A 27370-nucleotide genomic window follows, 5' to 3' on the forward strand; every position below is an offset into this window, starting at 1 on the left:
ATGTATGTGTGTGTGTGTGTGTGTGTGTGTGTGTGTGGGCTTTTCAGCCTTCAACATGGCAGGCTCTGGACGGCCAGACATCTGCGTGATTGCTCAGAGGCGAGAGAGAAAAGGCAGATTGAGGTTCTGCAAAACTCACTGAAGACCGTTTTGTTGGAGATGAGCTGAAATGTGGACGCGGTACTAAACAAAAAAACAAAAAAAAAGAATAGATGTGAGATCAAAAAATGTGGAAGTTCCCTGGAAAACATGCACTGGATAGATACCTCATGTTGGAGGGGAATATAAAGCCAGAGCTGTACAGGAACAGCTTCAGGTAGGATGAGTATGCAGGTGTTAACTGATCAGGGTATTTGCTCACACTGTATTTCATATTAAAATGCCATGATGTGAGTTTGTGGCTTTAGTTATCACATGTTTGACTTCCTAAGTTCTATCCTCACGTGTCATGTTTTGCTTTTCGCTTTTTCCTGTTCACCTGTGTTTCATTTGTTAATTAGTCCCTCTCTATTCAAGCCTGTGCTTTTCTCTTCTGTTTCCCCACGTTAGCCTCATGTGGTTCCTGTGTTCCCGCCTGTGTTCCCAGTGCTTCTCCGGTTTGTAAATCGTTTAGCTTTTGTATTTTTTTTGTGGTTCTCTAGTTTCTCAGATGTGTCCCTGCCTGCTTCTTGTGTTTGCCTGCAGTCCGCTTCTCCATTTTGTCCATTTTGACTTTTGGATTTGGAACTTTTATGTTAATTAAGCTTGCTTTTTTTTTTCAGTTACCTGCCTTCCTGTGTGTCTTGTGTTTGAGTCCGTTTTTAGTTTAAACCCTGACATCTGCAGCCATTGCTCCCTGCCTCCCCTCTTTCTCCTCAGTCTTCTCACCTCTCGCCTGCTGGATCTTCCAGAGGAGGCTGAAGTCTGCCTCCTCCTGCACTGCGGAGCGACCTCCCTGAGTACAACCCACAGAGACGGGAGAGACCTGTGCTCCCTTCTGTCTCCTCTGGCCTGTGACAGAAAGCCTCTCCTCCTCCTTCCCGCAGAGCGAACTGCAGACGGGAGGAAACTGTGTGCATAAAAGCTGACCAAAGTGCAAAGGACCGCACAGCCTCTGTGTCTCTCCCTCTTTGTGTTTTGCTGTCAGAACTGAGGTCACAGTCAAAGAACTCTCTCTGGAAACTATAAGCTTTGAGCCACTACACTGGTGGAAAAAGTAAGCCATCATGTAAGACAACTGGGCATACAGAAACAGCATTACAAATACGCCGCACTACACAACATTACTGCATATACAAATAAACTGTTTGCTACACTTGGCGTTATCTCAACCCTTTATGTTCAGATTAGATGGAAACACTAATGAAATATTTGCATGTACCTCCATTAACATGATCTGACTTAATGACAAAACCAGCCAGTGACTGACAATATTTCCATATTCCACTTTAATTAAAATCCTGCACTTTACTTTGAGCCTGCGCCAACACCCAGAACAAAGCACACAATAAAACAACAATACCTGGCTATGTTCCCCTTGAGAAGGACACATGCATGAACACACATTTCGATATATCCAGACAAACCAGTACACCATTTTTTTTTTTTTCTGAAGATTTCTGCTCTTTTCCTGTCTCCTGGTCTTGTGTAAAACTCATCTTTGCATCAGTTATATCTGGAAACATTGGAGTCTGGATTCTGACAGGTTGTTGCTGACGGTCTCTGACTTAGACACTCCAAATAAAAATACCAAAATATGTGTGTACAACCCCAGAATACATGTTGGTATGGATATGTTGAAACTTTACATTTCTTTTGGTTACAACTTTCTTTAGGCTCCTTTTTCAAATGTATGTTGTGACAATGCTGTACTTATGCCCTGGTTAGGTTAAGTCACAAATACGACTAGGTCAGAGTTGTTTTAGGCTTGAAACACCTGTTTTTTATTTTGACTTACTACTTGATTTTTGTCACCAGCGACATCCCAGTGTCTCATTCAAAGCATTGGTTTTGTTGCCGCAAACACAGCTAGAAATTGTCCCGAGGGCCGGTCCAAAAATTCTGTCAGGTTAGATTACTTATTGTCACCAACTCCATCAACAAATCAAACTGCTTCTGTGTTTAAATAAAGGCACCAGCATCGAGTAGTTTTAACCTGTTTCCAGCCCGGTCATTGATGAGCACTGTGCCCACATGGAGCCCTCTCAGCTGCCCTGTTCCTGCATTACAAAAAGTAGTTTCTCGGTTTGGACCAGCCTGTCATAAGAAGGATAAACTGTTTTCACTTGTGGACTTGCAAATGAAGGTAATGAACTCCTCAGCAGTATGTTTATTAAAACCCCAAATTCTACTGGTGATGCATTTTGTCAGACTTACTTTATTTTTTAGGATGATAAAGTTAGTGGGCAGAAGTCCGCTAAATTACCCGACACACCTGTCTGCCTGGTGTGCATTAGACAATATTCAGTGAGGCTGTAGGCGCAGCACATTTTTTCAAGTGAAACATCACCAAGGTCTCTTTTTGTTTCCCTCACTGAAAAGAACAGAAAGCAAGGTGTTTAAAGCTCTATAAATCTAAGGAAAACATTAGGCCTTGCCTGTGTAGTGCTGCTGCTGTTTAGTCTAGTTTCAAATGACTAATCATACCATTAGGAAAGTAAAGTTATTATCATACCATCTGCTGCAAGGTCTTTGGTGGGAATATATGCTGCTGCGCTGAAAACAATGGACTACTCAACGTGACAACCAAAGCAGGTAAAATGAGGATAAGTAGTTGGAGGGAGAGACTGGGATGTACAACACCTGGATCCAGTTTGACAATGTTTCACTTCAGAACAGATGTTTTGAAGCGCTGTAAAACAATAAACATACACTTCACCTTAATCCAGATCAGTGCGCTTGCACGGGGTTGGGCCAATGCCATCGAACATTGCAGATGGCCGACAATCACCGACCACTGAGCCCTCTACCATCCTAACATTGTGACTGAAAACTCCCGACCACTCGCTCAAATGTCTTGCCTTGTGTAGTAGTAGTCTTCCAGGTTGTGTGTACTTTCAGAGTTGCCATAGCTAGGATTTGCTTATGAGCTCACCCAGGAGTCATGGCCGCTTCCTTCTCTGAGACCAACCTCCAGCTGTCTCACCATAATGACCAAAGTCAAGCGACCTTCACATCCTTGTATCTGACATGCGTCCCCGTGCTGGGTTTAAGACTGAACACATCTCAGTTATGGACATGCAGTGCCGAGACAAACATACTTTCAAACCTAACATTGGAACTGTATGTCGGACGCTCGCCTTGCAGTGATGTGAGTGGCGATCTATCTGCTCCATTTGCTGGGAGCCAGATTCAGCCAGACCCCACCTCCTACAACAATACCATCCGCCATTGCTGTGTTTCACTGTAGACTTCGTCTAGCCACTGTCATTGATGTTGTCTCTGGAAGAAAGCTAATTGCACCTTTCTGTGTGTCTTATTTATCTCCTAAATGCCATAATGAAACTGCTGTTACAGTAATCACATGAGGTGGTGGCGTAAAATACAACAGATCAATGTTCATTCCTTAATCATGTGATTTTCAACTGAGAGCTCTTTTTGTTGTCACTCCTGACATCCAAATGGCGACAAAAACAAAATCTGAAGAAAAAAAAGATGATAAATGATTGAATTGCTGCCTGGTACGACTGTCCATCATAGATCAGTATCACATCCGTGCAGACACACACACACACACAGACACACACGCACACGACATGAAACAAAATTAGCCCTTTCATATTCCCACACATGAACTGGACCCTGGTTACTTCTACACTGCTGCCACTGAGTGCCGTGTGTGTGTGTGTGTGTGTGTGTGTGTGTGTGTGTGTGTGTGTGTGTGTGTGTGTGTGTGATTGCTCTGTTGTCTGGCGCTTTGAAAAACCACAGCAGCTGCAGGTATTTTTCACTTACAGTAGCGTTTCTCCTGTCTGGTTGAAGTCTGGCTGATTGAAAGGAGACAAAGGAAGAGAAAGAGCGAGACAGAAAAACCAGGTGGCCAGTAAATGGGCCCTGCATTGATTCTGTGTGCAGGTGTGTGTGTATGCGTGTGTGTATTTTATCAGTGTGTGTGTTTGAGACAGCCAACAGACGGCAGTCGGGTACAGAGGTTTTGCTCTGGCACCCCTGAGGTCCTCTGATGCCCTGACACCCACATAATGTTAATCACTGTCCATGATCCTGTCCTGCTGCAGTTAACACCCAGGAGGACGGGGCTCCTTTAACAAACGTATTCTAAGCCACGTGGTCATGCTCATACTGAGACCTGGGGCCAGACGCAGGATACATCATGTATTGCACAAAAAAGAATAAATTGGGTGCTTTCAAGAACATTTATTTGCATCCATCAAAAAACAATATGCTATCCGCTGTGACTGTGTCATCCTGAGTGTGATGGAGCCCAGAGGAGGGTGTCAAACTGAGAATTGCTGAAAAGATTGATGAATGCATTCATGAAGCCGTGTGAACAGGCTATAGTGGGCTCAGTCACTTCACACTTTGAAACATTAGTATTCTGCTTATTTAGCCTCTGATGCTAGAAAAATTACCCATATTGACTTTTGTTGTCAGGTGGCGACCTCTAACGGCTGCAGTCGTTATTACAGCTGTAGAGGAGGAAGTGAATGACCCTGTAGAAGGAGGGGGAGGGTGGATCGATAAAACAAGGACATGACTTTGATTCAGGAGCCCACTGTTTATGTCCACTGTGAAACAAAAAGTCAAAGGTGCTGTTTTGGCACCTCAGTGGTGGATCGAACTCCCGACCAATGTCAGGGCAGTGGAATCACTCTCCGTCTTCGGCAAAAGACTCAAGACTTATTTGTTCAGACTTCACCTTGCAAGTGATATGTCTTGGTTTCTCCCTTGTGAAAAATGTACTTATTATAAGTCGCTTTGGACTAAAGTGTGTGCTAAATGCCCTAAATGTAAATGTAAATGTAAATGGTGAGTGACTTAGACTTCCTAACACAGCCCAGTCCCCAGAGAATAATGTAAGCAGTTAATATTTGACCATCAGTCGCATATCATGTTCACAATATACATATTAGCTCACTATCGACAGTGTTGCTATAATAAACTGCAAAGCTGGCAAACATGCGACTTGAACTCCAGTCTGGGGGGAAAATTTCCTAGCCGTTTTTGTGGCGATCCAAGCCAACCATTTTTTACAGGAAGTTGGATCACCACCTCCAGATGTTTTTATGGTGACAGAAACAGGTATTTTAAGCCTAACCATTATGTTTTCCTAACCCTAACCAACGCTGATGTCAAGTTGCAACATAAAGTAATGTTAAGTTTTAGCTCATCTGTGGTTTTATAGAAACATACTTAACATAACATAACATTTATCCTGATTTGGGTTGACTAATGTAGTGAAGTAAACTAACATACATAAGTTACTAACTTAACTAAGGTACGTTTGTAACACTAAAGAAGTAACGCAGTGATTCGAATCCAAATCATACTTTATTCTTACCTAACTGTATGATGACATAACTGGACATGGAATGGACTGTCATATCAACACTACAAATGATCTATTCAGTTGTTTAGGATGAGGATGTGTTGCATGACAGGTTAACATGTATATGTTTAAGAATATAAAAAAAAAAAGATAAATGTGCGAAAACATAACAGGGTCTTATGGCTGTAAAACGATATCAGAAATAATCACTGCTATATGCCCAGATATTTTCATGATAATGAGTCACTTTCCTGTAAATCAAATCAAATCAAATCAAATCAAATCAAATCAAAATCAATTTTACCCCAAAATCACAATCACATCGCCTCAAAGGGGTTTAAAATCTGTACAGTGAACAGCATCCTCTGTCCTTAGACTCTCGACTCAAGTGAGGAAAAAAATGCCGTCTTGATGGAAAAAAAGACCCTTTTAACAGGGTAAAAAAAACCCAAAAACGATAGAAGAAGCCTCAGGTAGAGCCACAGAGGAGGGATCCCTCTTCCAGGACGGACAGATAGATGTTGCATGTACAGAAAGAGTATCAAATAACACGTTCACAGAACATCTGATACAAATTATATGTAAAGTGAGTGGAAACAACTGAGCAGGATGAGGCATCACCAAGTGGTGCCCGAGCCACACGACCTCCTGTCCACCCTGCACCGGACTGAAAAACAAGGACAAGACAACGCATGTGCCATTTTAAGGTAACGCTATGATATCTATATACTAACCAGCCATAAAGTTTGAATTATTCTCATGCGGTGTGGCGCCGGCAGCAGTACTGTGACCTTATCTCACAATCTGAGTTTGAGGTGTAACTCAGCCCTTTTTCATGCTGTTATGTGTGTGTGCTCCACAGTGACCTTGACCTTGTCTCCACACTTAAGAAATAAACTTTGAATGTAAGTTTTTAAAGCCAACATGGATGGATTCAAATCTAACTAATTAATTGTTTAAAGTTCTCAACATTGAACACATTGAACTCCATGATCACTGGGACCCCCCTGGATGAAGATCATGCAATATGATTAAAATCTCCAGAGACGTTACTGAATCAACCCTAATTTGGTCTATTTCCTCAGATCAGAATACTGAGAATACTGAGAATTTCCTCAGAATACGATTCATTTCTTGTTTTTAATTTGATGTTTTGATATTTTAGAGATATAGCCGACTGTGTTGTAATATCACATATCACAGGCTCAGATTCACCTACAGCTATCATGGAAATGGGAAATGTCATATCTCGAGTTGCATTTCTCAACTGTTGTGTGATTGTATTAGATTTTATTATAACTCGGTTACAAATAATCTTACAGTGCAGTGATTCAGTGTACGCCTCCAGTGTGTTCGCCTTATTGTGTTTTCCCCATTCAAAAAAGTTTTCAACTTTTTCGACATGTCTGGAATGCAGCGTAATATATGAATGTCAGAAAAGGTGACGGCACTAAACAGTATAATTGTAAACACTCTCGTCGTTCTCTTTCACAGCCGTTCCTTTATTACCTGCTGTCACTCTGAATAAAGACGAGGAGAATGCTTCACCGATGGAGACACAGGCAGATCAATCCCCTATAAAACAAGCCGTATTGGTTTATAAATCAGGTCTCCGGTCTCTGCCGCTGGCTGCTCAATAAGCATACATCAGCCTGAGTGGGATGAGCTGCCTACTAGCTGCAGTTGGTGATAGATAATAAGGACGCACAACCGCATGAGTACACACACACGAAGCACGGTGTAAGCAAGAGACGCACGTGAAGCATCGAGCACGCAAACACATGAAATTCAGAAGACAATCTCGCTCGCAATCTGAGGCAAACAAACGCACACACGCTCTACAGAAACACGCTCGTAGACTACCCATACATACCCACACACCACAACTGCTCCCACACATGCATAACAAATATATAACACTGCAAAGTGCTCTTTTGTCTCTGTAACAGTTGGCCTTTACTGTGGTCTAAAAAGCCACTTTGTATTTTTGGGAGATATGTACAAATTTCAGATGAACCATCCTTTTGACTAGTTGCTGAGGCCTAATGGTGCCGAGCGTTACCATTACAAAGAGTGATGACGGTTTGAAATGCCTCCACTAAAGGCGATATTCAAACGTTCAGCAGATTTGTGGCCAAGCGCTGCCGCTTAAACTGCAAACTCAAACTGTACACAGGATGGAACGATAACTCGAGAAGTCATAGTGCGTACAGAAATGTCAATATGCACTGATCGGCCACAACATTAAAGCTGCTGACAGGTAAGGCGATAAAATTGATCATTTTGCTACAAAGTAATGTTCTGCTGGGAAACCAAGGGTCCTGACACTTATGTTGACGTTGCCTGACATGGACCACCCACCAAAACACTCCCTTGTGGCAATGACACTTCCTGATGGTAACGCCCCCGCAGCACATCAACGCACCCCGCTCCAACACAAAACTTCTCAGGAGTATTGATTTTTGTTCTCTGTTAATCTCACCCTGCTGTCATTTCAGACCCTGCCAGCCCTTGAGCCAATAGAATCACTGCACCTGCTCACCATCTTCACTCACCTGTCTCATATTGCCTCATTAACGCTCTTGTTTTACAGTACTATCTCCGTCTAGTCCCTGCCTGACTGTCTTTGTGCCTCGTGCCTTAGCTTACCAGGTTCCTGTTGACTGGTATGTTTGATCCTTGAACCTTTTTTTTCAATCAAAGACCTGTTTTAGACTCATGCATTAGTATTCTATTGTGTTTTTTGAACTGTGACAATGACAGTGAAAACAGCTCAACCACCTCCGATCCCAATCTGAACAACCATCGACAATAATGACAATTATTTTTTTTAAGGTATGACCTAGCTGGACCTCTGAGGTTGTGTCAGGCACTGGAGCTATGGTAAGCGATCCATTAAAGGTCAACTCAGTAAACCTTCTTACAAATGAAACCTCAAAATTCCACGGATTGCAACGGTGGAGCTACACATGTGAACACGTTTGGACTCTTCCAATAAATGTGATGACTTAACAGTCCCACAAATAGAGCTGTCTAACCCAATGATGTTAGCTGTATCCATATCATGGCAGTACTGCCATTATTTATACTTACCTCGCAAGATGAACAGACAAATGTGCAAATATTGACTGACAGCATTCAGGCCTCATATATGGGTGTTCCTGCAGCACAGTGGTTTTCTTGAATATTTCAAACACAACGACCATATCTTTTGGGCATTAATAGATGATTTAATCTGTAATAATCAAAATCTTTAGAGCCAATATATTTTCAAAATGGTTAAGAGAAGGAGATGCTAACAGTCTTTACGCCATATTATTAACATTTTCATTATCATCTAACCCAACGTTGTCCTGTGCGCTCACATTGCAGAGGACATTATGATCTCATGCATCTTAAATATGGGTGGAAATCATAGAAATCATGCAGATGAAGGACTGGCTGTTCATAAAGTCTGGAGTAATTATCACCTCAAGCATTTATTCTCTCATTTATATCTGTCCCCTGTAACTCAAGGCACCTGTACGATTGATTTTAGAATAAAAATTTAAAGTATGCATCAGTCATTTGCATATTACATTACATTCTTTGCCCCCTGTCAATCATCTGCTATACAGGAAGACACAGAATTTTCAACCGGTGAATATGGTACTTTCTCAAAAAGATCATATATGTGTTTTCACAAAAGACCCATGTAGGAAACAGACCTAAAACATGTCTTTTTGAATCAAATTTTGTCATTTCCACCTGCAGTTGTAATTCCCGAAACGTTCTATGTGAAGAGCAAACCACAAAAAAGGGGGTGAGTCACCATCGTTCCCAGCTCCTCAGCTTTAAACTTCCTTCCTCTCTGGTTAATCTCAGCATGAAGAAAAACCCAATTACAGCTACTCTATTTTATCCATGTCCCAAATACTCTTCCCATGGCTTAAGCCCAAGTTTTAGCCTGATCAATGAAGTTGTCAGCATTAATTCAAGCAGATTCCATCCGGCAAATTCTGAGGTTTCATTGTGCGCATGTACTTGTTGGGGTTGGGGGGGTGGGGTCAGCCAGAGTTCAGACCTCAATCCACCCCGAGGGTAACGGTTTCACACCGCAGTCTTCTCGAGAACTGACCCACTTCTGCTATCTCTGCTTTCCGCACTCAATGGCTGGATTAAGTCTATCCACGGGACACTTGTGCGTGCGTGCATTTGTGTGTGTGTGTGTGTGTGTGTGTGTGTGTGTGTGTGAGCATGCGAGCGAGCGAGCGAGAGCGTGCGTGTGTGCAATTCCACCACTGTGACTAACAAGCTTGGCTGTTGCAGTCCGGCAGATTGAGAGACACCTACTGCTAGTTAAAGCCGTTCGTACCCCGGGGTCATCGGCTCACTTCCTGCGCTGGTGCTGCTCATATAGGAGGAGATAGAGGGGACGGGGTGAGGGAGAGTGTCATCGAGGTGAAAGTGCTGTCACTGGGCTTAATTTTTTATTTTTTTAAATACGTAAAACAGATACACATAAGTGAAATGTAAAGCAAAGCATCTCATCCGATCACCATAATTTCTTTAAATTTGTTGGTTCGGACAATGAAAAATCTACTGCCACAGTGCTCTCAATGGCTCATTTTGAGCTGCTGAGTTCATTGCGGAAACACTATTATTTTGCTTTTCCCCCATTGCCAGAATACAGCAAGTGTTGGAAACCATATACAAACACTGAAACTTACCATTTCTTTATTTTGCAACTTTACACTTCAGTTTTCAATTTTATGTTGTGCCCATGCTAAGCCCATGGTTTAGTTAGGTCCAGGCACCACAAATGGCTGGAGCTGTCTAGATGTCTTGTTAGATTACCCAGCTTGTTGCCCTAAATACGACTGGAGATGTCCTCAGGTGTTGTTAGAAATACTGCGGTGTCACGCTTACACCCGTTGAAGGTTAGGGTTAAGGTCAGGGGTTACGTAAAAAAAAATACATATCTAGTGGTTTCACATATTTTAGCTCAATGTAAGTGTTTTGTCCACAACAAACATGGCTTGAAATTTTCTTGAGGTCTTGTTATAAATACCAGACACCCAATTTAATTATAAGCCTTTTGTCAGGATAAACCCCACAGAGGTGTCACACTTAGAAATGATGAAGTGCCGTCTACAACTGCATCACCTACTTATAACTCCACCAACATCCTCTCCACTGACATGGAAGTTAGATCATAAACATGTAATGTGAACGTTATATGACACATACAAGTGTGAACTTATCAGTAGTTTAGCGAAACATTAAGCTCCAACATTTTATCCTGACTGGATGGTAAATGGACTGCATTTATGATGTGCCTTTGTAGTCTTATAAGCCACTAATAGAGCCTTACAACACAGGTCAACATTCACCCATTCACACGCATTCATACTGGTCAGAGAGGCTACCTCGCAAAGCACCGCGTCCTCATTAGGAGCATGAAACATTCATACGCACATCTCACACTAATGAAGCATCCGCCAGGAGCAATTTGGGGTTCAGTGTCTCAGCCAAGGACACTTTGACATGTGGACTGCGAACTTGAACCACCGACCTTCTGATTTATAGACGACCGGTTCTTCTCCCTAAGCCACAGCCTGTTAAATCCTGGCGCCGTGTTGGAAGATTTAAATTGCACACATTAATGATGTTCTGTGATTGTTCCGAGACACGTTTGCTTGCTAAAATCCAGCCATTGAAATGGCCAATTACGCACGCCGATTTGATTAGAAGGCGTTCTGAGCAGGTGCAAAACGCAAGGACATTTTTCATGCCAAAATGACTCTCTGCTGTCTGCTCTGCAAAAACACCACCTCATCTGTGTCGCTCCACCCACCTTGGCGCAAGTAGGTCCACTTGGAGCCAGAAAAACATGTGCAGGTGCAAAGAAATACAGAAGCGTAAAAAAAAAAGTGGCATCGCTTCTCTGATATGTGCTGGCATGAAAGGGGGGTCGAGGGTAAGCTGAGGGGAACGAAAGCGCTTTCTGGGCCCCGATGTAACAAATGCGTCAATCTCTCAACGTCAAAATCTGACAGTGACGTGTGAGGCTTCAAGAACAAACATCTGATTTTAAAATGTTCACTTGTATTTAGCAGAAGTTACTTCAAAGCCAACAAAAGTGAAAGTCAGATGCAGCGTGTGTCAAAATAACACAATCATTGCCTTAAGGAATGAAAAAGTGATGATCAGGTTGGTACCGAGACTTAACAAGGGCAATGATGTCTGAAGACGGGCGCAGAACATGAACATTAGTCGGGTAATTGTGCTAAAGAGGCTGTGATTCAAGGAGGTCTGGCTCACTGAGCTGCCGTATGCATGCATGAAAAATCTGGCTAGTGATAGAGATATCTTAATTAGAGCAACTTTCAAAATCCGTTCTCCACCCCTCTCGCTAACGAGGGCTGCTCTTTGTAAATGATTCATTTTTTTTACATGGCAGATGAAACATGTATATGTTTTAATTATTAGACACGAGAGGATTAACTCTTTTACTTTATGTCTGCGGGATAAACAAACCTCCGACTGAGACGTAACGCAGTCATCATCGACGCTGAACCCCCAATAACCCCTGTTTTTTTTTCTCTCTCTCTCTCTTGTTTTTTTTTTGTGATCTGGGGAGGAGGCTGTCTCCAGCTCCTAAAATGTGCTTTCATTTATGACAAGTCTGCTCTTCAATCCGAGCCTGTGATGTCTTATCTGGGCCATGTCGTGCTATACATACCCTTTAATGACTAATTCAGTCTCTTGGCTTACGCACTAAAATAGAACACACACATACGAGGGGGGGAAAAAAGGGAAATCAATTGAAATGTTGCAATGTCTGACAGGACTGTGCTCGAGGAGGAGACGAGAGAAAAAGGAAGGGAAACATCAGACGCCATCGCTCGCTTTTGTTTTCTGAGTGAGAGAGAGAGCGCGGCGTTGAGACAGGCAGGAGCTGTATGTATGTATGCAGGGTGCCGGTACGTTGGGGAATTTTATTTTTTTTCAACTGTCTTTGATCACTTCTCCGCTTTGAAGTAACTCTCGGCAAAGGGGTGGCGAGGGAGGGGGGCGAGCAGAAGTCACGGCAAGTTCACATCTCAACTAGGACTCGCGAAAAAAAAACAAAAAACTGAAATCTGCATAATTTATTCTTTAAACTGTTAGAATGCAAAGAGATGAGGAGATCTCTAGGTGCCCAACAAACCCGCCCCTCGGCTTGACAACCCCAATTAAACACTCTCCCTCTCCACATTTGTTCTCAATTACAGCTTGAGCAGCGACGACATGAGAGCCTCTAATGCTCATCAAGTGACGAATTTAAAGGGAGACAGTGGAAGGTAAAGCAGCGGCAATTAGGAGGAATGGAATTGATCCTGGATTTTTAAATGAGCAAACATGCATCCCTCCTCACCATCAGTGCAACATATTTCATTCAGACGAGACACAGTGTTCCTAGACAAGTTTTTACTTCTCTGTGTGTCTCAGTGTGCCGATATGGTCGGATGTTGTCTGCACTCATTCTTTTCATAGTGGATCTCTGCTGGTTTGAGAGTGTTTTTTTAAATTTTTTTTTTTTTTACTTAATGTATGATGTTACATGACCACCTTCAAAATGTCATTTAAAAAAATTCTACACTTATGTTATATGTATTTTTTGAGTTGTTCACTATCCCAGATCTTTTCTGACAAATGTTCTGAACCAGAGAAATCGTGCTCTAACTGGTCACCTGTTGCTATGACTTCTGGTGGAACATTAGATAACTGTGTGCTAGAAGGTGAGAAAGAGAGTCGGCAGCAGGTAACGTGAATAACACATTTCTGCCTGACTCAAAGTTGGTTGTTTAACAATGATGCACACTACAACTTCATCAGACTCCCCTTTTGTTCTTGTTTCGATTTAGAAAAACCCTATTGGCAGAGATCATGTGCAGTGTGTCTGACCTTAGCCCAGCTCCAGCTCTATCATCTCTAGCCACTGCAGTTTAACTTTGCCTCACTCACTGTGATAAGTTGCCATACTCTCCAAAATAACAAGTTCATCTCACAAAGACAGCTGACTCACTGACACATGACTCCTTCAACTAGCATTTGCTCTGGATCGAATGTCATTGGGTCACAGAGAATGAGTGGAGTTGCTCCACTCAGACCAAAGTGCACATGAAAAAAATGAATGACAGCAAGGTTTTTCGGTCATGCAGGGAGAATTTAAAGATCACAGCCTTATTTCCTGCTGCATTTACTAAAAGTTAGCTATCTGAGGATACTGCATGATTACAATGGCTGTGACTGTGGGCCAGCTGCTGAACCACTGATCGATGGCGAAGTCAGTCCACCAGTGTCACGGTCAACTCCAATTTGCTTTCTAAAAAACTTTGCAACTTCCTCAAAGCCATCTCAGTGATGCTGAGCTCCCACCACCTTTTCTGCCTGTCCCAAGTCACTAGGAAAGAAAACCCCCTACAACAGACAAGCGTCTGTGAATGAGTCAGTGGCAGGTAGCTGAAAGATCAAGCTGTGCCACGAGTAGGAGGATGACCACCCTCCCCTCACTGCAGCCCACTCAATGACCCTCCTGGCCTGCTCCAGATGGCGCCCCATTTTTCACTATGCCAAGCCGACTGAGGCCATTGATCCCTACTGCATGGTCAACATCTATCAGTGGGACAAAGGAGCGCCACGTGTCGAGAATACAGTTGAAGCCTCCGGGATTGGGAGACCACATAGTCTTATAGAAGCACTTATTTGTCAGTTTAAACTAAAGTTGGAGTGGCATTTGTAACAGACTTTTTTTTTTTTACCCTATTTTAATTGCAACACATCCTCAAACAACTGGCCAGAGACCTCCAAAACAACACATATAACAGCAGCAACAGAACAGTGGTATCCAGGTAAAAAGTCCTTTGTTTGTTCAACCCAACCTTCCAATCTTGACCTCCTCCCTGTGCAGATTTGGTCTCTCTATACTACTTCGCCTGACTTCCTCCATTCCATTGCTGCCGTATTACCTATAATGGCCACTAGAGGTTGGCAACAAAAAATTTAATACATTTTATATAATCTATATCAACAAATATTATCATTAATCACTGGACACTGCATTGTGTACAACATGGATGTGAATATCTATACTAAGTAGAAAAAGCAAGACCAGTTAGATTAAAGGTCAATGCTCAAACTTTTTTAAACAGTCACTAAAGGCAGTCAGTCTCATTTTTGTTCATTTTAATCACATTTTAAGTTCCAACAGCACTGAGTGCTCACAATGGGCACCTCAGCCTTTAAAACCTATGAAACCATCTACAGTTTATAGACAATTTGTCGCTGGGTTTCAAGTTTATCTGCATTTGTCTTGATGATTTCTCTAGTCAAGAACAGAATTTCCTGTAAACATCGAATGCTCGCTGTTTTAGGTCGGTCCTTGACATGACAGTGTCAGACTGCACACTCATGACATCACACTAGTCTTACTTAATCTCAGTGGAAGTGTAAGCACATCCTATAAGTAGGAGTAAGAGTTTCATTGTTTATCATATGTATCTGTTCTGCTGTATTTTTCTTCAGATCATCATATAATTACTCATAGGTCATTGTCAGTTTTTTCTGATTTGTAATGATGACTCATTTTCATCAATCATTTTCATTTCCAGAGGTAATTTAGCGCGCATGTTGATAGCATGTGGTGACAGACAAAAGAGCTGTGGGATGACAGCAGCTATTTACGCTGGGCATAATTCAGGCCACATCGAGCCTTTGGCGGGAGGAAACTCCACGCCTTTCAGTGGTGTGCTGAGCTTAATGACAACTCAGGGGAAATAAGCATTAGCATACCGTCAGCTTTCAAAGGGCTTTCAATTATATTCCTTGTGATAGCTGCAAAAGCAAATGCTAATACAATGACTGCGCGGACAACAAACAAAAAGCAGTCCACTCGAGTTAAACCACACTGTGTGGTTTGCATGTGGTTTGCATAAAGTACATGGAAACGGCAGATTCATAACTGCCGTCAGGTCTAATGAGAAATCAATCACGGGGAACAACTGATACGTAATAGGAAAAATAAAAATTAATAAAGTCGTCTTCAGGAGACTAAGGAGAAACTCGAGACCCCATCTGTGACATACTTTAGCTCGACGTGTCCTTTTATTAAAATGCTGTGAGCGTCTGTCTGCTGAGGCTGAATGAAGTGGGGTTAAATTTTCCAGACGATCTACGATCCACTTTCAGTGTGCACTGAACACTCTCTCTCTCTCTCTCTCTCTCTCTCTCTCTCTCTCTCTCTCTCTCTCTCTCTCCCTCTCTCTCTCTCTCTTCTCTTCTCTCTCTCTCTCTCCAGACTCTCCCAATTAAGCCTGAAGGACCATGCTTGTTAAACCAAAACCATCCTTTTCTGAAATGTCACAGTGTCTCCCTGCAGCGTGGCCCATCTGTAAACAGCTCTGTTGCTGATGCCAGCCTGAGCCCCCTGGTGCGTCTCCTCGTCTGTGTTTGTTGGAGCATGTTTTGTGAGAGCAAAATGTTGTCTCTTGCATTAACACTCAGTTGTGGATGCTTGAGTGCATCTCGGGAGCTTTCGTGTGTCTGTGTGTGTGTGTGTGCGTTTGTTGTGTTGACCACGATGCCAGGTGGTTTGGCACGCGGCGCGCTCTGTTGTGTCTTCGCCTCGGTGTGTGTGTGTGTGTGTGTGTGTTTTTCGAGTGATTCACTATGTGTGTCTTCGCCCGGGCGTCCTCCCTCTCTCTCTCGTTGCGTGTGTGCGTGTGACATCTCATTTGGCTGGCTGACAGCTTGAAGGATATGTGCTGTAATTGTTGTCTGACTGTCTTCATTCTGTAATTGAAAATGTCTTATAAGTGAAACTTTCTTTCAGGATGTTTATGCCGGCATGCCAATTAACATTAACGCAGCTGTTCCTGTTAGCTGCCCAATTACCTGTGTGCAGTCCACCTTTAGACACCTGATGTGTAGCCATGTGACCATGTGGGTGTGCGGACAGTGGCAGCTCTGCATTACGGGCAACATCAACATTTGCCAGCACAATGTTTGATTTGAACACGTAGAGATGAGTTTAGATAATCTGAGAAATGGTTTGATCCTACAATTATTAGGTAATTAATTTTTGATCTTGAGATATCAGGAAAACAAATGATTGAAAAAATGTTTAAGAGCTACACACAGTACTTTATTCTTAATGTTTTATTCAAATTTTTGTAATTTATTTTGTTTGTTCTAAATGTCTACTAGCTTAAACATAGCTGCAGTTAAATGTTATAAGGCTGAACTAACATGTTTCCAGCTGTGGCTGTGCCAGATTTTATTTCCAAAATCCACAACAAATTTTTATCTAATGAGATAAACAGTTTTTCTCCCGCCTGCAGCACACAAACAGAGGCATACACCTGTATTAATGGGGAGGCCTCGGCTTGCAGTGATTTGCCAGCACCAAAAAAGACACAGACAAAACCCCAACAACAAAAATATCGATTTAAACTGGCAATAAACTGGCAGGTTTGACTCTCCCAACAGCTGCTTCTGTTACTACCTTGTCACACTTTCTAACGTACTCCTGAGTGCGGCAAACCAAAGACTGTTGAGCTGTAACGTCAGGGAGAGTCGAGGCAGAATCGCACATGCACACTGTGGAGCCACGGCCGTCCCTTCAACCGTCGCTGCTTAAAGTCGATGATTATATTACACGGAAACACACAAGATTTGAAAAGCCTGGTTCCCTTTGAAGCTCTGACATAAGTTCAACCAATTACCCAATAATTTCTGCGTCTAGATTCCTTTGACACCTGGCCCTCCATCAAGACGTCATGACGTCAAATAAATTGTCATATCAGTTTAGTTATATTAATATAGGAAAGCTGATTTAATGGAAAACACTATCCCGTTCAGTCACACACACTTCTTTAAGTTACATTTAAGGTTGTGTTTGAGGATTCCAAACTTCAAACTTTAAATTGGGAAAACCTCAAGAGAAGGTTGGAAGGTTACAGCTCTGACTGGTTCCACTTACTTAAACAACAGAACAATCCAGTGCTTTATTTATTTTCCTTCTGAACCTGTGGAACACTTTGTCTTTTGTTTTTCAGAATTGAGTGGACTTTAAAATAGTACAACTCATGTAACAAAATGTCACGGCAAATTGTGTTATTTTCATTCCTCGGGGGTATTCATCACTCTTTGAATACGAGGGGGCGCGCCGTAATTCTCGACGTGTTTGGCACTGCATTAGTTTAAAATGTAAATAGATTGCTCTTACTTGCTGCTCCGGCCCAGCACAGGGGGGAGAAGCACTTTAGTTCAGCAAATAACAAACAGCGCCCGGCTACAAACACGCCGGCGCGGCACACACACACACATATAAATAAACACTCGAAAACACACTGTGATTACATTATTCATAGCACTGCAGAGAGCTCTTACACAGAACCTGACACACACACACACACGACTCTCTGTACAACACTGAGGCGGCAACGGCATCGCCTGGATTGTCTTACGGTGAGTGGGAGGGGGAGAGAGAGAGAGAGAGAGAGAGGGATGGATACATGTGTATGTCAGTCATTTAGGCGTCATCTCCCATTAACACCACGGTTTGCACTTATTGGTGTTTTGGTCTGTGGGTGTCTGTTTGTGTGTGTGTGTGTGTTCACGCCTATATTTAGACATAGATATATGAGTCGATTGCCGGGCCGCTGCTATAGCCAGGAGGCATGCCAAGGAGGAAGTGGAGGTGTCTATGCGCATGTGTCACAGGCATGCACTCACACATAAACACACACATACACACACACACACAAGAGGAACAGAGGCACGATCCCTTCCTGACCCTGTGATGACGACCCTCGCTGTACTGTACAGTGAGGGAGGGGCGGCAGGGAGGCGACTGAGGTGCGGGTCAGTGAAAAAACTGGGACTTTATCGTCGTGCTGGGTTAAACCAAACCCAAAATGTGTCCCCACAATCCCACCTCAGCCAGGGAGTCAGTGTCTTTGCTCACAAGGTAAAGCCACAAAAAAGTTGCTTTGGTTTAACAACTTAATTCTTTTCACAGTTTGGCCCGTTAGAATAACAAGTTGCTCAGTCGTTCAGCTCAATGGCACAAACTATTTTTCTTTTGTAGCTCATTAGAAAACCAGAGTCCCGAGTGTGAGCCAGAGACTGCGGACAAAGAATAAGACCCAGAGGGATCCACCTTTGACATCGTCATCAAGAAACAGATGACACGGGAATAAAAGGAAGCGACATCCAGCATTTTGGAGAAACAGCACCACATAATGTCCACTTCTATGAGTGTAGTGAGACACAAGATACTAGTTTTAAACTGAAAAGAACAATGCCCAATACAAGAATACTCCCAAACGCAGACAAAAATACTTAACAGCGATAAATTGTGGAAGAATTGGTTGCTTCACAAAGAAACATAACTTTCTCTGCCCTCCTCAGCTCTTTCTCTCTCCACCTCTGTTGCCTATTTTTAGTGGAAATGTGCAATTCCCAGTGTCAAACTTACATGGTGACATCGTCATCTCTTGAACAGGAGGGGGACAGGTGTTATAACAACTTAAATGCCAGAATAAATGTTGGGAAAGGACCTTTCTGCAAAACCATAGAGAAGTAAAGAAAGTTATACTTAGTTATGCTAAACAGCCACGGTCCCTCGCCAAAAAATATCCAGAGGTTTCCAAAGTTACAATCACCTTGAAGCCTGTAACTCCACTAACAAGTCAGGCAGTAAAAATGCAATGTGAATTTCATGACATGTTTTGCAAAATATGTCAGTCAACAAAAAATGTACACTATAGCCAAGAAAATTGGTACCCCACACAAACTCCACAGGGTATACATTTAACTTCTGTTTCACAAAGCCCAGGCTTATGTTTCTGCTGTATACTAACTGCTGTGATCACAACACAAAGTTTGACATTATAGTCTCATAACAGCATTTGTCATTGTAGATTAATGCCTATGAAATTCTCCAGTGAAACAGTAAAATGTCAGCCTGAGTCTTAATATTTTGACGAGCATACCATTTTAGGGTTATTGTTAGCAGCTACATTTGATTAACTCCAGCCTCGCTGAGTGCTATTTGTGACCAAAAGCACTGGGTTTGAATCAGAGAGAAATACTATTTGGCTTCGACTGGGCGGCGAGCAAGTCCTTTTTTTCCAACCTCAATGGAGCTACAGCCCTTTATTCAGACTTCACACAACTTATCTTTTCTCTAGGATAAATAAAGGTTTGCAAGTCGGAACTGGAGTGTACTGCTAGTGCCATATCTGTGGCTCGGTTTGTGTTAGAGATTTTCTAAGGAAAATACATTAAAAACTAAACAGCAGTACCTCTTTGTTGGAAAAAAGTAATGTAATATGGAGAACCCTGACCTGAACATCTGCTCATACCACAGCAAAGGACTCAGTTGCATTTAAAGAAAGAAAACATTTACCCTCTTTTTCTCTTCATTTTCAGGATTTGAAACAGCAAACAGCATCAATTTAACAGTTACAGTACAGGCTATATCTGGTGGTCTGGTTCGGGGTGACCTACAGCATCATATTTCATCGTGAAACATATAATCAACCAGAGATGAAGAGCACAAAGGTCAGAGCTGCGCTTGTAAAACACCTATCAACGATGGTATTTAACTGAAATCACAGATCATTTAAACCTGTCATTTCTCTCCAGCCTATAGCCGAGCAGCCAGAGTATTTAAAGCACCAGTCGGTTGTAAACTGGGGATTGAAGCATTAGCTTAGCCAGTCACCTCAGCCTTTCTCCTTCGATGCCCAAGGCGCTCCAGTGGTACCTTGTGCGGAGGCTTTTAATAACGACGCTTGTTTGAATCCTGGAACAATGAGCAAGGGCTGCATTTCAGGGCTGACATTGCAGTAAAATGCCATCACATTGCCCAAAGGGCTGAACATAACCCAACTGTGAAATCTGCTTCTTAGAGAGCGAGGGGTGAAGGATAGAAGGGAGAGGAGAGAGGGGAGACAAATTATCGAGGTCCTTAGGCCCAACAGGGATGCTGATAGGTGAATATAGTGTTGCTGTTGCTTGATGTTGTAAATAGCAAAGAGCAGAAATGACTGTTTTCCCACTTTAGCTTCAATTATAGCTTCTCTTTGCCTCTTAAAAGCATGATGGATGGCTCTGAAAATGGATAGCAAACAAATCCAAGACCAGTGTGTAGGATTCCTAACTGAACCTTTAATTCAAAACTAGTTCTTCTTTTTTAAATGTTACCAAGCATAACATACATTTAGAGTACACTGTATATTATTTAGGAACCCTTTGGTTACGTGGTATTATGCGATGAGATGTTCTACACCAAAGAAGCATCTTTAAGATAAAGAACATGCCGGCAAATACATTTCAACCTGTCTCAAATGCAAACTCACTTTACAGTCTGTTTTCCTGAGTTTATCTAACACAATGAAGTTTGGTCGGTCACACAACAATTAACGTTTATAAAAAGACAGGGACAAAATAACAAAGTGTCAGACATGAATGGAATAGCCATTTTGTAACAGTCTGGCTCTAATCACAGCTGCAGTTTAACCCCTGGCCCGTTGATTGCGATGCAGCTGCGAGTGCAGCTGGGAAACCTCGCCGACCCGTGTCACAAGATGAATTGTAATCAACTGTTCGAGGACATCTGGTTGTGGATGGTGGGAGAAGAGCAGTGAGTAGTCATGAACGCATTTTGCAAAAGAGCACTGAGTAAAGCTACAGCTTGTGGCAGATAGATGCAAGGATTGGATGTCATCCATTATGTCAGTAGTTCCATCTATTGTTGATTCTGATTAAAGCGGAGGATGGATTTATTCTCTTTAATTAATTCTAACAAAGTCAGTCTGATGCAGACTGGGTTCACATTCCACCTGTCAAACCTTTAACAGTGAATTTAAAACACTTGCAGGTGTTAAAACCAGCGTTTTTCAGCTAACACCTTGGATATATTTATACTTGTCAGGGACTGACAGAATCACAGTCAATGAATGGACCACTGTTTGCTGCAAGTGGCCTGTTTCTCTTGAAGCACACTGGACACCTTGTAGATTGTAGATTTATCTACTGTAGATCATAGACACGGGTACCGGTTGACCTTACATCAGGCCTATACATGGCTTGAAAAGAAGATGCGTTGGATCTTCATGAAGGCATTTTGGCACTATAACATTCCCGGTGAGCGGTGCCACCGGCGATAACCCAAAGCTCATATCAGAGAGTCGAGGATCAAACTGCTACCCAGCCAGCTGAGGTAATCTTTCGCACCGAGGTAGCCCCTGGGACGGCGGGTGGTGGAACACTGCTGCACACAACAACATACCAACACGCATGCGTAATCACATACACACACTCTGTTCTTCTGTATATATAAATCACATGACACACGCAAACATTGCGTTTTGACACAAATCCATGATCAACAACAACCCACAACCACAAAGCAACCATTCAGGCATCATCCTCATACATCTTGATAACATTGTTTGGGATTTCTGTTATCATGGCAGTTCCTTTCACTCATCCTACCTGCACTATAGCCAGAGTTACTGCTGAGTGCATCTGAGCCTTGCCAAATGATCTCTTTGGAATCCCTGCAGTATCCATAACGACTAGAATACAATGTATTTGAAAAACTCAAAGTATTAATGCCTCACTGTAACTGAAAGACCCGGGACAAGATATTCTAAATAACAAATATATGCATTTGTGCACGCGCGCACTAATACAGCCCTAGAGAGAATCAGAAAGGCTCTCTGCCATCACCCTAACAATCCTAAAGAGTCTAATCCCATTGCATTAGATCTCATTTTATTCTCCAGAGAGATTGCAGCTAGCAATAACAGAGAGAGCGGAGGGAAATGAAGGAGATGGTGTGAGCAGCAGGAGGGAATGAAGAGCGAGTGTATAAACTTGCTTTTGTAAATCTTTGATGCAAGAGAGCACAGCAGAAGAATGAGCATAGACATGTTGCCTACCGAATAATGGGGCTCGTCGAAAGATGCTCAGCCACTAACGTAAAATTATCTTGTGTTGTTTTTTGTATACATCTTAAAAAGCCAAAAATAAATGGAACTGAGCCCTGCAGACATGAGATTGTCCACTATCTGATGCCCAAAGAATAGAACAGTGAAATAAAACACAGTTCATATTTGATTTTGGGTGAAATATCCTGACCGCAAGAAAACTCGTGTAGGAAGTATTGGAAATGATTACTACAAGTCCATGCCAGAGTGCAAAACATCGACTTGAAGGTTTGGTTGGCTCACATGAAACACATGTTTTAGGTGGGAAAAAGATGATCAGCTACCAATGCTGGCAAAAAATCCAATAATATCTCGACAGCTTCAAATAAATAACACATTGAGTCATGGGTCAGTCAGCGTTTGGTATTCTACACCGATTCACTCGATCTGAGAAGGTCCGACCTCTAAACCAGAGCCAGCCTCACTAGCAAATGTTTCAAACTTAATGAGAGAAAGTTCAGAAAACTCACCACTACAAGAGCCATCGATCTCCTCATACCCAACGCTGCAGACGCATCTTCCCAAGGGAACCAGCCAGTCTCCATCAGCTCCACAGAACAGTTTGGGCGTGTCTCTTTCTTCAGCATGGTCAATACATGCCCCTCTCACCTCCACCAATGAAGAAGAGTCCACACGAGGCACCGTGTCCGGAAATGAGGCCAGATTCCTCAGCGTGAACGGACATTTCTTATAGTAAACCCTCACTGAAACCAGGGCGATGCAGGCACCGATGTCCTGGAACGCCAGATAGAAGCCCTTCCTGGTCATGGGTCCCACCTCACGCACCTCTGTGTTAAGCTTGAGGATGCGATCTCCGAGATCCATCTGAGTGAAGCTCTCATCTGCAGCGATGGTGTCGATCTTGGTGTACTGCGGGGGCTTGAATTTCACACCGTGAGCCTCATCAGTCTCATGGTAGAAGAGGTTGAAGGTCTCCTTGCAGGTGCCAGACACCCAAGGGATGGAGTTGCAGTCTCGCAGGGTGAAGCGAAGCTCCACGTAAATCTTCTGGGCAGCTTGTCTGGAGATCCAATTGGAGCGAAGCCAGTTGTTCTGGTTGGGCTCCATCACGTTGCAAACCTGGAAAGTGTGGATGGGACGGTTGTGCTCATCCATCTCCGTGATGGCATCCCACTAAACAGAAAAAAATTAGGGGATGGGGGTAGAAGAGGAAAGAAGAGGGAAAAGCAAGGAGGTGATGAGTCCATGAAAGTTCTTAAGTGTCTTAGTAGCCCTAGCAGGCAACAATGTAAGCTATAAACAGAATGAAGGACACAATGGTGTTTTTTGTTCATTGTCAAAAATCCCAACCAAATTTCTTGATTGTGGCACATAAGGATAATCCAATGGGCCTGTGTGGTCAGTCCATCTCCGGCAAAGTGTGTATATATATATATATATATATATATATATATATATATATATATATATATATATATATATATATATATATATATATATATACACACACTTTGCCGGATATACACATGCATTATCTTGCTTGCGTAGCACAACCTAAAAACAAAACACTCTTGACCCTCGGTCACGAACAGGACATGAACCCCTGATTTAGTGATAAAAAACAAAACATCAGTTTTCCATTTCAAGCCGTGAATCAAAACTGATTAAAATCATTACAATCACACAGTTAGTTGACATTCTGCTTGTGACCAAGGTGATGATGAGACAGACTGACTATTATCCTTTACACGGGCAGCGAAAAAAACAAAACAGAAACAAACGATCTTGTTTCCTTTTATTCCTACAGGTCTTTCTAAGCAGGTTTTCTCTTAGAATGATGTCTGACTCCAGCTGCCTCATCATCAGCTCTGCAACTCCCAGGTCACATGATCAGGGCGCATGGCAGCATTGCTGGGTCATGAGGTTACCTGTCCCCATGTTGATGGGAGAGAAGTTAATGGGGGTTTTTAGCCTCCCGGTCCTGCACAGCTCTCTGGTTTTATTAGAATGGGGACCGGCTACATGGGCGACCCCAAAACCACCCTACATCGACCTCCAAGAATCAAATTACCTGCCTGGGAAAAAAGGGCTCTCAAATCACTTCGCTTACAATGCAGCACTGGACCCTCCACAGGCTGCCTGTGTGCATGTGCTTTATTTTTAGCACACAGAAACCATTTGGCTCATACTGTATATGGCTGGGGTATGATTTTTTAAACTATTGCTACTACTACTACTATTGCGTGACACACAGTAACGTTCTATTAAATGTAACTTCCTGTGGGAATCATTAATTTATGGGGTTTATTTGAGAAAAATAGTCAAGTTCGAACATGTAGAATATGAATTCAGATTAACCCTTCAATTTTATTTTCAGCCCCGGTGACTCACGAGGATTGTGGATGCGTATGAGCAATGAAATTGTGCGTATGCCCACCACTGAACTGCAGTTTTACACACCCAATACTGTCTCCTTGTATGAGCCAAAGACAGTAATCAAAACTGTTTTTACAGAAACAAGCAAGGGATGTCTTTGGGGGAGAGGTGAGGAAGGCCAAGGAAAAAGCTATTAATTACTACCCAACATATTCATGTAATTATAATTCTGTATTTATAGTGAACTAAAAAACACACAAAACACACCAACACGCTCGTTCCCACTCTCAGGTCTGGGAGGAGAGATCCCCATTCTAATTAATGATTGGAAAACAACTCCTTTATAGGCAAACACAGTCGAGAGAGTTGAGATAGAGCCGCTGGTTGATTTACCTATTACTATTTGCCTGATAAGCTCGCGCATTTAATAAGCTGTTTTGCACTTAGCTAAATATTACCTCTTGATGAGAGTAGTAATCAAAGCCTAATGTTTGCATTCACATACTCATTATCCTTTTTAATAACATGTTCTAATTCAATCATCGAAAGACGACAGGCTTTAATCTGCTCATGCCTCAAGGTGTAATTGTAGCATTACAGTCAAACAAATTGATTTTGATTAGATGTGATACTGCCCATCTCTGGCCATGCACAATAAATTCTGTTGGGAGAGAAAAGCGTTGCATGAGATTTTGTTAAATATAGTCAGTGTGTAATTATTAGGCCAGAAAATCCACCATCTTGAGATGAGAAAGATAGAGCTCTATCAACCCCACAGCTAACAAGAGACAGGATAAAAAACTTGTCCATCCATTATTATAATACTAACAATGTGTAAGGACTGGAATTTTTGTCACTTATTTTGCTTGATAACAATAAGATCTACAGCGACATTATGGAAAATATGATGAAGATCAAAACCACTGTCATGTTGCTACAGTACATGTGAATATTAGCTACCAGCAGCAGCAGCTTGACTTAGCTAATGACAGACTGTTGAAGACTGGAAATACAGGAAACGTTAGCCTGACTGTCCAGACGGGAACAAAATCCACTTCACAGCAACACTGAAGCTCACAAATGACCCAGATTTACTGTAACTTTTACTGTGCTGAATCTAACTCTCAGCTGGGAAGTTCACCATTTTATTATTGAACAATTACGTGTATTTTTTTGCAGTTGATCTGTAAAAGCTCAGTGCCACAACAACCATAAATTCAAGACAAGGGATGCTTTCATCAGGTATAGGAGGATTTGAGGCCATCGCTCTACTTAACATGATTGAGATCCTGACCCACCATGCATCGTGGAAAGTAACAAAGATATGTTGTTTTATGTTTTATGCTTCATTGTTTGTTGTTTACTGTGGAAAAAAGAATTGAAAACTTAATAAAGAGAAAGTTTCAAAAAAAAAAAAAAAAGATATGTTGTTTGCTCTTAATTGCATCACATAATCGCAATCAGTAAATTGGTGTCCTTGTCTGGCTCTCACCCACAGAGAGGAATGCTGTTTTCTGGGGGGGTGGTCTCCAAAGGCTCGGCAGGAGGGCTGACCAGGCCGAGGTGACTTTTCCTCTGTAAATGTGGTCATTTTTCTATTTAAGTGGCCAAAGACAGTAACTACAACAACAGTAGAGGGTGAAGAAGACACTGTGAATTAAGACAGACAGGATGACAGCTTCCCTCATATAAGTTTCCAAAGACACAACCTGCTCCCAAGCTGTAGGCTTACATTTCTACACAGACGTCATTTCCCTTCTCTTGCGGCTCTGTTACTATCTCCTCTGGCAGATCAGATGCAGAACCAAAAGTCAGTGGGAAAGAGGCTAGTGTCGACAGTTTTGAAGGTGTACAAATCAAAAACTCACTCTCACCAACCCCCAACATCTTCATTAAAAGTAAAATGAAGTCTTTTCTTGGGGTGTTGGTCACAGTTTAACAATAGAATGAAAACCTTCTGGAATAAAGCCATTAATGGTTAATAACACCTACTTAACACATTATCATATCACCTGCCATCTGCCAACCCCTACATTAAGATATTAAAATGCATAAATCACCAGCCAGTTTGAAATCTTGGCTGCATAATTTTATGTACATTAAGTACATTCTCCTCACATGCTGATTTTATTTGACTTTCTTTACTAACTGCAGATCTTTTTTTTGGTTTCTGTTGCTTTTATTACACGGCCGCTCAACTTGGCTGAGGCATGCTACATGGCACAGGTGTTTAAACGCGCTGATTCAGTCGGCCCTTCAAACCTTTCCAAGTCTGATTTTAACACTTAGTCAGCTGTTGACCTGCAGGGGTGTTAGTAGGAGGAAAGACGCATCAGCGCCTTGGAGCTCAAAGACTTCTTCTCAAACAATGCCAAGCTGTACAGTTTAGGAGAGTTAAAGAAGAAATTCAGTTTGGAGGAAAATATCTTGTATTGCCTAAAAAAATAAATGGTTCCACATCAGACACAGAAGCAAACAAATTGTCCAATTTAGCCTCACGTCAGAGCTTCACTGTCATGAA

At 42.3% G+C, this 27370-nt stretch overlaps 1 protein-coding gene and 1 long non-coding RNA gene across 2 annotated transcripts in view; both read right to left on the reverse strand.

Annotated features, from left to right (window-relative positions):
* The window catches only part of epha6 (eph receptor A6), a 176402-nt gene that overhangs the window by 104788 nt on the left and 44244 nt on the right, over positions 1–27370 (reverse strand). The window contains exon 3 of the mRNA XM_037109449.1: positions 22983–23646. Within this exon, the coding sequence (XP_036965344.1) occupies positions 22983–23646 (664 nt within the window). The remainder of the gene's footprint in view (positions 1–22982; positions 23647–27370) is intronic.
* On the reverse strand, positions 21296–22065 carry LOC119025665. Its single transcript, XR_005076897.1, has 2 exons — positions 22016–22065; positions 21296–21791 (listed from the first exon to the last, which is right to left on the reverse strand). It is a non-coding gene; the product is annotated as an uncharacterized LOC119025665 (long non-coding RNA).

The sequence above is a fragment of the Acanthopagrus latus genome, chromosome 9 (genome assembly GCF_904848185.1).
Source record: "Acanthopagrus latus isolate v.2019 chromosome 9, fAcaLat1.1, whole genome shotgun sequence".
NCBI lineage: Eukaryota > Metazoa > Chordata > Actinopteri > Spariformes > Sparidae > Acanthopagrus > Acanthopagrus latus.